Source organism: Heloderma suspectum, chromosome 1 (genome assembly GCF_057233095.1).
Source record: "Heloderma suspectum isolate Gila_16-S chromosome 1, 16-S_ref, whole genome shotgun sequence".
In the NCBI taxonomy this organism is placed as follows: Eukaryota; Metazoa; Chordata; class Lepidosauria; order Squamata; family Helodermatidae; genus Heloderma; species Heloderma suspectum.
In genome coordinates this window covers 253,492,878-253,506,001 of record NC_139458.1, presented here as the reverse complement: position 1 = coordinate 253,506,001, position 13,124 = coordinate 253,492,878, and the positions used below count along the sequence as shown (strand labels likewise).

Genomic DNA, 13,124 nt, shown 5'->3' with positions numbered 1-13,124 from the left:
GGCAGGTTGGAGTAAATCGCTGGTGGAAACACAGCCCTGGTCTAGAGGTTGCAAAACATAGTGTATGGCTGGCTACTGACAGCCTACAAGTTTATTATATTAATTTAAAATTCACTTTCATATGGCTAGGCTGGCAACATATTTCTTATGGACTAGTATATGTTTTGCACTTATTTGCAAGGTTGAAGTGTTGCACTAATGTACAGTTTAATTATTGTTATTATGATGATTATGTTAAGCAGCAGGGGGAACTTCCCCTTTCTCACTCTAGAGTTACAGAGGAAGCCTGTTTGCTCCCTTCTGGAACTTCCTAATTGCAGCTACAATTGCACAGAAGGAAATGGAGTGGTAACATTCACTAGCTTGGATGGCAAAGCAGCTTCTAGTTAAGTCAATTCCATTCCACTCTTCAAATATGTGTTTTTAATCCCAGGGCATAGCTGAGAGGAAGAGGTAACCTTGCATTGTTTTTTGTTTGTTTAAGTTTAAGATTAAATTTAAGCTTGTTTGTTTAAGTTTAAAATTAAATTTAAGCTTAAATGTGTCATGAGTGTTCATTTAAGATATATAACCATCCTTTTACAACAGCCATGATAACAAAATAATGATGATACTATTTTAAAACTAAAGATTTAAAAAAATTAACTTGCTCAGCAAGGGGAGGGGAGGGCATGGTACTTCAGATGTAGTCTGGCTCCAACTCCTGTTTTTACCTGCGGTGGTGGCACAAAGAGGAGGGCCTTTTCAGCAGAGGCATCTTCTTTTTGGGACTCCTTCCCAGGAAAGGAGCCCAGGCCAGCTTTGTCCTCATCTTTCCCAACATTTGGTAATTCTTTAATGTCACTTGGCAATCAGAGGGCAAGGCAGATTGCCTTTTTTTTTTAACTGAATGGGGAGGCATTTTATCTGCTGCTGTGGTGTTGCCATAAATGGCTTTAAGCTGGATGTTTAACTATTGATTTAATTATGGAGTTCATTTAACTGTAAAATGGTGTCATTGTTAATGGTTTTATTGATTCTTCATTATTGATTGTGATTTTTGCAAGCTGTCCTGAGGACCTAATGAGCCATGTGATCAGGTATGAAATAAATGAACAGCACTCTTCAATGAGCAAGCACAGTTAAATCTCTAACAATGCAGTCCTATACATATCTACTAAAAACTAAGTCCCACTGAGTTCACTGGGGCTTACTTGCAAGTAAGTGGAGTAAGTTCCATTGGCTTAAATGGGGCTATTTCTGGGTAGATGCGTAAAGATTGCACTGTAATGCAGCAATGTTGGTCATATCTCTGAAGGCTTGGTTGGGATTTTCTTGAAGCTGAGAGTCATAGGACTTGCAAGATTAGATGGGAATGATTTCAGCTATCAGAATTGAGGCTGAGAAAGACTGTCTACAGTCATTAACTGGAAGCTCATGCATGAACATGTATTTGAACATGTGCGCAGCAGGTGTCAGGAAAACATGCTTGTCTCCTGTGAACCTGAGCGCAGGTCTGTAGGCCTAACCTACAAAACGTCTTTGATCAGAGATAACAAAAAGCTAACATGTCCACTACTGGCAAAGATGACTTTTCAGCACTATGTCCAGCTATCTGAAAAGCTATGATCTGCACTCAGCCTAAGATAGCTAACCTCACCCACAAGCTTTTACGAATTGAAATTGATAATGACACTGACATATTTATTAGGGTGCAATGCTATGTATGTTTAGATAGAAACAAGTCTTACAACTCCCAACATGCCTCAGCCAGCATGGCTGGCTGAAGGGGTGCTGGGAGCTGTAGGGCTCCCCCCCCCCTGTCTAAACATGTACAGGATTGTACCCTAAGTCTGCCTTTAGATGGTATGGTTTCCTTGGAAGGAAGGCACTTTCATTTGTGGAAATGCATGGAAGCCACCTGTGGATTATTATAAGGGATAACCCAGGTCTTTTTGTTGTGCAACGTCTGTTAACCGGTGCTCAGTTTGAATAATCCTTATCCCACCCTACCTCTCCATATAAGTGGAGCAGCGACTGGTTTTTGTTTTTGTTCTGAGAGGAGTTCCTTTAAAGGGTGTTTGAGCTCGGGGGAATGTTTTGTTCCGCTTTCCTGAGGAAGGGGCAGAATACCAGATACCTACTGTGCACGATGACCCAGACGGGCATCAAAGCCAGCGCTACCAGCGGAGTCTTCATCTCAACTAAGCAGCCCCTTCACCGCTGGGATTCCCCCGGAGAGGCAGGCCCGGGGCTGGGGGCTTTCCCGCCCCGCCGCCAGCTGTTCCTGCTCCGCACAGAAGCTGCCCAGCTGCTTCCGCGCGGACGCGGACAGCCCGCCTGAGCAGGCCACACAGTCGACACGACACCGCGCATGAGGCGAGCCCCGCTAAGGCGGGATCATCCAAGGCGGGCGCCCCGCTCAGCGCCTCCTCCTCCTGCCCCGCCCAGGGTCGGCCCTGACGCGGTCCCCTAGCAACCGTTCTCTTCACTGCCAGCCAATCGCATTCCTCGGGATCCTGCTGACCTGCTACCCGGAAAAACACGGCGTCCCTCAGCCTCCGGAGAGTTCCCAGGCTTGCGGGGTCGCGGGGAGAGTGAGAGCCGCGGCACCTACAAGACAGGGAGGCGCAACCTCAGCGGAGGCTGGGGGCTACGATGTCATGGGGCGGTGAATCCGCTCTGGGTTCCAGCCAGAACTCCAAAGGAGCTCTCCAAGGCTCTGCGCCCTACCCCCAAAGTAGGTCCAGCACCTTGGAGAGCTCCTTTGGAGTTCTGACTACCTGCTGCTGAAACCCAGAGCGGATTTACTGCCTCACTGACTTCGGAACCGCCAGCCTCCACTGAGCAGCCTTGTTGTCGTTTTTCGCTGTGCACAAGGCTTCCCCAACCTGGTGCCTTCCAGGCGTTTTGGACTACAACCCCACTAGCCCCAGTCAGTGGTCAGGAATGTTGGGAGTTATAGTCCAAGACATCTGGAGGGCACCAGATTGGGGAAGGCTGCTTTAGAAATTGGCTCCTTGAAGGGCTGAATTGGTGGGTAACATCAGAAGCAGCGGGAGGGGAGGAACAACTGAAACAGATTGTTCTTGAGGCAGGGGGTGGGCAGGCATTGAAGCCTGCAATCATATACACCCAGGGATGGGCACGAGGTAGCTCTGGATCCACTGGCAGATTTCTGGATGATTTGCAGTAGACCTGCAAGGATGTCTGACTCCCTGTTTAACCATGGCAGCAACAAAATTGCTCCCCCCTCCCCCCCGCCCCCAATTATACTGAAGAATTAAGAAAGCCTGGTAACCAGGAATGGATTTGTGTGTGGAAGGACTGTGAGATCAGTTCAGTTCTGGTACTCAAAACAAATTCCAGGACTCAGAATACTTTAATTCTAAGCAAATGTCTTTTGCACTTTTCTCCAGTTGTTGAATATCGGGATTCTAAGTGCTAAAGGGTAAATAATACAACTAGTCTAATTGCACCTTAAATAAAGATTAACAGGTTTATCCACTTCATGCATTTGTAGACATCCATAGGATTGATCTGTATGGCAGCATAAAACTATTCCTATTACCTGAACAGATTAAAACACAGCATTTCTTCACATACTACTTCTTTGCACACTGCTTTTGCTACCATACAATAACGGGTACTATCCAACGGTACTCTTATACAGAACAGACCCACTGAAGTGAATGGGCCTAGTTTACATACTAGTGAGCCTGTGCCTGGGTTGTACCATTTTGAACTGCAAGTGTGGCTTCACATGACAGACTGCTCCTCCATACAATTAAAAAAAATCAGCATAGCAAACTAGCATGTAATGGAGAAGGTTTCTAGTTTATCCTTCTTCCTGACATGCAATTTTCTATGTGGAGTTATATTTTTTTGTATGGAGGATCATTCAGTCACTTGAGTCCACACCAGAGTTTAAAGTGGTACAATACAGACACAGTTTTATCACCTCAGTGAGCACTAACTTAGAGAGAGAGGGAAGTTCTACATTTGGTGAAGTAAGGGCACAGTCCTATGCAGGTTTAGACAGAAAAAGTCCTACAACTCCCAGCATTCCCCAGCCAGCTATGTTGACTGGGGAATGTTGGGAGTTATAGGACTTTTTCCTGTCTAAAACTGCATAGGGTTACGCTCTAAATGTATTAGGACAGATAGAAATTGGTTGTGGAACTGAAGATAGGAAGGGCAGAAAGTCTTCTTTCTCCCCATGTAGGCAGATAATTTACAAGCTCAAAAAGAGACCAGAGCCAGTGGTTGATAGGTATCAAGGGCAAAAATGACTTTATTCTGAAAAGATTATTGCATTTAAGTTTGTAGGCAACAAACTACTCCGAACATTTATAAACTCACAGAGCAGCCAAGCCAAAATGGTATTGGGAAAAACCAAACCAGAAAATAAATCTGGGGGTGGTATGTGTTCAGTATGATTCCACAGAATTTGAGTGCATGTGTCTGCAACCAACTGCGTGCATGTATGTGTGGGGGATTATAGCAGATGGGGATCATAATGTTGTAAGGTTGGACAGGCAGTTTCTAGAGACTTAATGGACCAGAAGGACTGCTGAAAATTAGTCAAACCTGCTGGCCAGGGCTATCTTTTTGTTAGGTAAACTACAGGTGATGAGTTGCCATGGGAACTAGACAATTGCTTATTGATACAGGATCATTTTGGGAATGTTCTGAAAAATAAAAAGACCCCCAACTAAGGATCACAAGCTGTCTCTTGGTGAAAAGAAGCTACAGCTTGCGTCAGTCACAAAAGAAGAGACAGAGCTCAGAGCTGAGTTTGGGCTCTATAACCATCTTAGGGCATGGTGCATAGACTTCAGGCTTGTGGGTTCAGCTTTGTTTTTCATTGTAAACCAGCACAGTTCACCAACTGGAGCCAGGTGCAGAATACTGGCTCAAGAAGGTAGACATAGAATAAAGTGCCTTTGAGCATATGCTCAGCCCAGGAATTTATTTTCAGTACCTGAACTGGAGCTCACACACATCCTTACACACACACACACACACACACACACACGTATTCCTGTTTTCCTCCAAGCTGACTTGATTCTAGCGAGCTAATCTGGGGGTGGGGGAAGAAAACTTTTTATTTTTGCTATTCTTAAACCATTGGGAATCAGAAATCCTTGCAGATTTCCTACAAATCACCTGAAGATCTACCAGTAGATGCCAATCTACCTTCTGCCCATCCCTTAGGGGGTTGGCTATCTCACTGGAGATCTGATGTGAGAGCAGTGGACTTTGGCTGTTTGTTTTGGTATTTAAGCTGGGCCTTGATCTATGCTCAACCTGTATATTTGTAAATAAGTGCAAATATTATACATTGTCAATAAGCCTCTAGTGGCCTCCTTCCAAAGGGAATCAAGCAAGCACTGTGCCTCGGGAGCTTCTCACTGTTTGGAGAAGTGGGGTGAGCATAACAATATGTTTTAATGCTTACATTAAACTTCCTGCAAATAAAAACCTGACATAGCAGACAACGGGTTGGGCAAGAGCCTTTCTCCCTGACATGCTAGGCTTCTAATTGTAGGGGAGGTTTTGTGTGTGTGTTTTTAAATGTGGGGGAGGTTTCAAAAATGGTAGGTATTCCCCACCTGAAGTCTGCAATGGTACAATCCATTATGTCACCTCACCGTTAAATACCAGTAGACCCAGCTTGAGGAAAGAGATAAACTGAGCAATCAGAATGGGTGAAAGCTCAATTTATAAATTAGTACACACTTCAATCTCTGAACTACTTGTTCATGGGAACATCATTGTGTTCCCCCTTTCCTGGAACCTCTGCCACCAAAGAGAACATGACTACTTCACTTCTATACAGACTCTCCCATGACTTCATTTTCTTGCAGGCTGCTGCTTGGAGATGTGATAGTACCTGTACACTTGTAGATCTGATTATATTAAATATAGCAGCTGAATAGAATACTTGGTACCACGGAGGCAACCATGACAATTGCTAGCAAGAACTTTCCCCAAAAGAGAAAGGCCTTATTCTTGACACTGTTGGCAGATACGGGTTAATTTGAACTAGAGGGCTGCTGACTTCCAGAACCTGTGAGGTAATAAAGCCTGTGGTGTCCTTGAGCATGTGCAGAGTGCATGCTCTTCACCAATGAATACCCAAAGCTACAGCATATTTTACAGAAAATAACTGCTGGTGATAGGCTATGCTGAACTACCATGGTTTTTCTAAGCCGAAACCTCAACTGCTCTGAAGTTATTGCACAATCCTATACGTGTGGGCTCTTTGTGAGGAAGGACGGGACAGAAATCAAGCAAATATCTACTCACAAGAGAGCCCCAATGCGGCTTGTTCCCAGGTAAGTGGGTAACAGTGATGCAGCCTAGCAGAGCAATCCTAAGCATATTTCCTCGGAAGCAAGTTCCGCTATATATTACACAGTTCTACAATCTGACTAATCTGCAGGACACACGTGCACGCTGACTCGGGAGCGTACTTCCGAGCGAGCGCGCAGAAGGGACCCGGCCGCCCCTTTCGCAACTTCAGCTCCGAGGGACACATGCTCGTCGCTTCTCCCGCGCAAACAGCAGAGAGAGCTGTCTAGTCTTCCTGTCCTTGCTCGTTTTGCTCGCTCGCTTCGCCTGAGCGCGGCCTCCTCTCCCCGCCTTGCCAAGGTGTGCAGCCTCCTTCCTTCCTTCCTTCCTTCTCCTTGCCTGTCCCTTTAAAACCCTCCCCTCGCCTCCCCTCCCCTCGCAGCCGCGGCTGCGGTTAGCCGGGGAGCGCAGGGGGCGGAGCGCGTCGCTGAGCGGCGGGCGGCGAGGCCAACGGACAGCCGAGAAGGAGGCGGGCGCTGCGGGGGTGTCTGTCGGGTGAGAGCGAGGCGTGACCCAGTTGACGCGCGCTGTGAGCAGAGGGGAGTGCGAGGGAGGCGGAGGCACGAGCAGCAGCAGCAGCAGCACCGCCACCAGCGCCGACGCCGACCCTGCCGCCGCCGCGGTGTTAGCGTCCGAGTCCCGCAGCCGGGTCCGCGTGCTTCTTTCGTCGCCTGTGAGTCTGGGGAACCTGCAGCTCAAAGCCGCCGCCAGCCACAGCACCATGTACCCCGGGAACAAGCGGAAAAAGATCTGGAGGGAAGAGAAAGGTACTGCCCCCGCCACCCCGCCCAAGCTCCCTGCTTTGCTCTCCGTCGCCACTGGCAAGCGGGGTATCTAGGGGCGTCCCCAGCCTGAGCCCCCCCCCCAGCTTCTTTCAGGTTGTGTGCGAATGAGTGCAAAAGCTGCTGCTGCCGCCACTGCCCCCCCCCCCCAATCTCTGTGCAATAGTAGCCAGTCCCTCGCTTTCTCTTTTCTGGACAAGGTCTCCTTCCTGTTACCTCCGTGTTACCTTGGCAGGGCAGCAAAGCTCCTCCTCTCTCCTCACCTCCCACGTCTCCTAGTGCTGTGTTTTTTTCCCCATTTCTCTCTCTCCCCCTCCCCCCCCGCTTCCTCCTCCTCTCCACTCTTTACTGGGGCAGTGCTCCCTTCTTCCTAGGATGCCGAGTGTTGCCTCAATGAGGAGTAGAACAGGAGGGTACAGAATAGGCATAGCCCCCAGAGGGACCCAAGTGATGTTGGTGAAGAAGTAAGGGGCCCAGACTCCAGTGCCACGACCTTGTCAGGGGTTCCTGGCTAAGTGGATCCGAAGCGTCAGACTGTACCTTATATATGGCCTGCTTGGGGATGCTACTGGTTCTCTCATTTTTCTTTGCCTCTGATTTTATTTTGGTGTCCCCTGTTCCAGAGTTGGTACCCTTCCTCCTCTTAACTCAGGTGGTGTGCACCACTTCTTTCCACTGTGGTGTTTACACATTTGCTCTTCATAGCTTGTCATGATTCTCTGAGGATGGATTACCCCATCCTCTTTACTTACTTTCTGCTGGGTCATTCCTGCACATCTCTGTTGTTCCAGTATCTACAAAACGGAGCAAAACTGTGAAACTTATTTTCTACTCACTGTAAAGAAACACCAAGCATGGTGGTGTCTGTCAAAGCTAATTGTAATTGGCACAAAGAACCCAATCCAGTTGGGAAATGAAAGTATGAAGTGTCTCCTTGTTGCCTGCTTGCAATTTTGCTTTCTAATTCTAAACTCTTGAAACTGAAGCAGCAGTTTATGACAGAAGCTGGTCAAGTCCTTTCTGCTTCTTTCTCTCTAGTGTTAAAGCCATTATCATGGTGCTGCAAATGCAGTGGCAGGGAAACTAAAGCTGGATGCTTCTGGCCATTCTGTTGAAGGAAATACTTTGACATGAATATGAGTATGTGTTCTTTTTTAAAGGACTTGCCCATTGTTTATGCCCACAATATGAAGGTGTGTAAGGTAATCCCTGTTGGATATTGGACCAACTTCTTCTTGAGTACACTGAATGTACTCAAGCTTCAACTGGTCAAATACAGAGTGTGTCTCCAGCTGATGGCAATATCCTGGTCTCCAGAACTGGTTATAAAAGAGGAAGCCCATGAGTTAAATGCTACAGAGAGGCAAATAAAATAGGGCAAGGCTTGTGCTGGTTTGTGCATACTTCTGCTGACTGAAGTGTAAGTATTCACAATATTAAACTGATTTATTTATTGCATTTATATCCTGCCTTTTTTCCTCTTGCAAGGAACCCAAGGTGGCTTACATTATCCTCTTCTCTGTTTTATCCTCACAACAACTACCCTGTGAGGTTGTTCTAACGGCATATGTTATAACTAGCAGACATATTTCACCTAAGGCAACAGTGCTTAGCTGTTCAGAAAATGTCACTAAAGTTTGAGATTCCTGGCAGTTAATAAATAGCTTAGATAATAGTATTAAACTTTATAGTATTAATGCTGCTTAAGTCAAAGCTGTGCCTGTTCAACTGAACTACACATTTTTTAATTGCCTTCTCGGTTAACAGTGGAAACTTCATTTTGAGTTTAAAGTACTCAGTCCTGTCCTGGTTTGTAAATTTCTTTTTGTCTGGGTAAAGAGTTGCTCCTCAAACATACTATTGTGCTTCTCTGTAAACATGCATAGGATCCTTCTGGTTTAATTCAATAGTAGAATCTACTGGCCTGATAATTTTCCTATGTGTGTATCTCTTCATAGGAAAAACTGCGGTTGCTTACTTGGTATGCAACTAGTACTGTATGACAAGCTTTGATCTCATCTGCTGATCTGTCTGTGAAGTTGGACCAGGATATCTGAGCCATATATAGATTGTAATACTTTGATTTGATCTAGCTCTATTTTTACAGTACTTACTAATATTAATAGAAAAATGGTAGAACTAGGGATGTCAGAGAAATATGCAATGGATTCAAGTGAATTCAGATTTTTATGAACCTGACCTGCGGATTCTTGAGCGAACCAGCTTTTTCCAAGTCACACAGATTCCATGGACTTGCGGACTGTTTTTTACTTTGGGGAGTTGTACGCAAATTTAGTTTACAAAACCACGAAAAATATGAGTAATTAAAAAACACTGACCGAAAAAGTGCACCTCCCACCCCCAGACTGAAGCATGAAGAAGTTCGTTTTGAGGGGATGTGTGCAGATGCACATTTTTGGAACTGCATATTTGCGCAGGTGCATGCTTGCCAACACAAATGCAACTTCGGGAAATTGAGAAAAATTGGATTCCGTTACTGAATGGACGACAGAATGAAAGACACCTAACTGCCCATGAAAGACAGATGGAATGGATTTAACAAAACCTGTACATCTTTAAGTACAACATATGAAGAAATGCTTAAGGCTCCTGGTGGATATCTGTTAATTAAATTACTAGTAGTAAAAGTAGTTGTGTGACTTTTCTCACAGCCAGAAGGAAACAAGCTAGCACCTGCAAATGTGAAGTTATACACTTGCTATAATATAATAACTAAACAAGTATAGAAAAATAGTAGAATATTTGTCCTTCAGCTTCTCATAGTTTGTGGGATTGCTTGTAACACAAACACTGGCCTGGACTCTGCAACGTTGGAAACTTCTTACACTTCTGTTTATTGTTCCCCTGCTGCTGCTAAGCTTGCTAAAGCTGCATCAGACTAGCACTCTGCACCACTTAACTTCTGAGCCTTCGGCTTCACTGTGGATTGCTATATTTCTCTCCGGTTAAATGGCCGAGGTTCAGCTTCTGTACATATTTCCAAGAGTTGCAATGTGAAACTGATCTAATTCTGTTCAAAAGGACTTCATTAGTGTTTCTAACACAACATGTCTGTAAGACTGTGGAAACCTTTTTTCTTAAATACTGTTGGTGAACACAGCTAGACTTGGAGGATAAGGGCATGATACTCCAGCGTAGGAAGTTGTAGGATGTTTTTCTGTCTAAACATGCATAGAATTGCACTGTAAATTGAGGCAGTTATATTTAAGGTCCCTAACATTCTTCTTGCAGCGGTGCTTCCAGATGGAGGGCTCCAAGCTCTACCAGTCAAAAGCCATTGTGCAGCTGTGCCAATAAGAACTTCAAGAATGATGAATTTCTCTTCGTCCAACAACCAATTTTGCTTTCCATATAGAGTGCAATGCGAGGAGCTTATCCTGTAGCTTTGAAGAATTGCTTCTTTTAAGAGTGACTGTAGAAATGATTCATCTATGGGGCAAAATAGGAGCACAAGTATACCACATGCTGCTGCTGCTACTGCTGAGACAGGCCAGATGAATGTCACAAGTGCCTCAAATAGGTTCTCCCATGTAGTAAATGGCTTAAGTGTTGCTTATGAATTGAATCCCTTCAATGTGATAATTTGATAGGACATCTATGCTACCTCTCAAACTAATATTCCAGTAGCATTGTTATTGTGACTAAACTGTAACAGAAGTTCTTGTTTACTTCAGTGCTAAATGCTTGTGTTTATGATTGTAAGCTGCCTTGAGTGCCATTTTTCTTGGAAGAAAGGTGGGGTACAAATCAAGTCAATCCATCAAATGTCATGCAAGCTGAAGCAAGCTTTTAAATGGTGCGCTGAGTTGCAAAGGAAATGGCAAGCATTGGAGGTTTGGGTGGTAAGAAAAGGAGGTGCCAATTACAGTATTCTATTATGTGTGCAATGGAACTGCTACATGGTTGCTTTTTGTGCAGTTTTGCCTGCATTCGTCTTCAGTGTATTTATAAACTGTTTTTATTTGATGAGCTGCTTTGAGCATGATTTACCACATCAGAACAATTTACGTAATAAGATTAACACTTCAAGGTGTTTCACAAACTACAAGTCAATAAAATTTTAGAATGCAAATATTAATACATATATACTGACTAAACAATCCAGCATTAATTCATGCTAGGGCCTAACAAAATTAATATAAAACATAACCCAAATAGTAAAAAGTAATGCATCTCATCCAAGACTAAATGTTGCCCCCAGCAATAATCCTAAACATTCTGAAATTAGGGTAAGAATTAAGAAAACTCAGTCAAAAACATACATGAAATTTGCTCAAACGATCCAAGTGAACTCCTGTATATCATGTCTACAGAAAACAAGTACTTGTACTGCAGAACTGTAATTGTGACCCATGCTTAAAAGTAATATTAGTAATCTATACTACTGTGTTTTCTAAATAGAACGTTTGTTGAAGATGACACTGGAGGAGAGGCGTAAAGAATACTTACGGGATTATGTTCCTCTGAAAGATATCCCAACATGGATGGAAGAAATGAAAAGCAAGACCCAAAGTGATGGTAAGTCAACTTAAAGTTTGTACTTAGGGCTTTAGGAGCAAAGTCTTGCCTGCACAAGAGTCATATAAACTTCACAACTTTTAACTGTCCATTCCATGCTAGATTTCGGTGTTTGATCACGGTGCTACAGACAGCTTTGTAGGGACAAGAGCAGAGACTTTGAGTTGGGTTATATGACAGATGGCTATACTGTGTTACTTCAGGACCATATTTCTGTAAGACCCTAACAGGAAAGAACACCGTGGGTGCTATCCACACTGGTGTGGTGCTAGTGGAAATTAACACGAGCACAATGGGAAGCAAGCACTTGATAGAGCTACCAGTAATTAGCCCAAATTAGTACTTCCAGAATGATACAAGTCAGTGGAGTTTATGTTTAGCGCTAGCAGATGGCTGTTAGGGTGGACACTGAGCCCTTGGAATCCCAGAGTAGTTCTGATTCTGAGGAAGAGCAGTCGCTCCTGGGAGAGGAGCATGTTAAATTCCTCTAAGACATAATCTTTAAGGATGTGTTCAAATGAGTTTATCCTGTGTGTAAGTGCTGCAGATATAAACAACAGATTTAACCAATGTGTTGTTGTTGTTGTTGTTTAGTTGGTAAGTTGTGTCCAACTCTTTGTGACCCCATGGACCATAGCACGCTAGGTCTTCCTGTCCTCTGCTCTCTCCTGGAGTGTGCTCAAATTCATATTCATTGCATCGGTGATGCTATCTAGCCATCTCATCCTCTGCCGTCCCCTTCTCCTTTTGCCTTCAATCTTTCCCAGAATCAGGGTCTTTTCCAGGGAGTTTTCTCTTTGCATTAGGTGGCCAAAATATTTAAGCTTCAGCTTCGGTATCTGTCCTTCTAAGGAGCACTCAGGGTTGATTTCCTTTAGTATGGACTGATTTGACCTCCTTGCAGTCCAGGGGACTCGTAAGAGTCTTCTCCAGCACCACAGTTCGAAAGCATCCATTCTTCGGCGCTCAGCCTTCCTTATAGTCCAGCTCTCACAGCCATACGTTGCTATAGGGAAAACCATAGCTTTGATTATACGAATCTTTGTCGGCAAGGTGATGTCTCTGCTTCTTACTATGCTGTCTAGGTGTGCCATAGCTTCCCTCCCAAGGAGCAAGCGTCTTTTAATTTCATGGCTACAGTCACCGTCTGCGGTGATCTTGGAGCCCAAGAAAGTAAAATCTGTCACTGCTTCCATTTCTTCCCCTTCTGTATGCCAGGAAGTGATGGGGCCAGATGCCATGATCTTAGTTTTTGTAATGTTGAGTTTCAAACCAGCTTTTGCACTCTCCTCTTTCACCCTCAACAAGAGGCTCTTTAGATCCTTTTCGCTTTCTGCCATTAGGGTGGTATCGTCTGCATATCTGAGGTTGTTGATAATTCTCCCGGCAATCTTAATTCCGACATGTGATTCATCCAACCCGCCGTTTCTCATGATGTACTCTGCATAGAAGTTAAATAAGCAGGGC

The 13,124-nt window shown here is 44.6% G+C and overlaps 2 protein-coding genes across 14 annotated transcripts in view; one reads left to right on the top strand and one right to left on the bottom strand.

Annotated features, from left to right (window-relative positions):
- Positions 1-2,427, bottom strand: part of SEL1L2 (SEL1L2 adaptor subunit of SYVN1 ubiquitin ligase) — a 72,689-nt gene extending 70,262 nt beyond the window's left edge. For both annotated transcript variants that reach the window (XM_084824383.1, XM_084824393.1), the window contains exon 1: positions 2,124-2,427. In XM_084824383.1, the coding sequence (XP_084680509.1) occupies positions 2,124-2,178 (55 nt within the window). In that variant the 5' untranslated portion in view covers positions 2,179-2,427. The remainder of the gene's footprint in view (positions 1-2,123) is intronic.
- A 4,449-nt stretch (positions 2,428-6,876) lies between these two features.
- The window catches only part of MACROD2 (mono-ADP ribosylhydrolase 2), a 1,364,729-nt gene continuing 1,358,481 nt past the window's right edge, over positions 6,877-13,124 (top strand). For all 12 annotated transcript variants that reach the window (XM_084824196.1, XM_084824178.1, XM_084824167.1 and 9 more), the window contains exons 1-2: positions 6,877-7,103; positions 11,541-11,657. In XM_084824196.1, the coding sequence (XP_084680322.1) occupies positions 7,058-7,103; positions 11,541-11,657 (163 nt within the window). In that variant the 5' untranslated portion in view covers positions 6,877-7,057. The remainder of the gene's footprint in view (positions 7,104-11,540; positions 11,658-13,124) is intronic.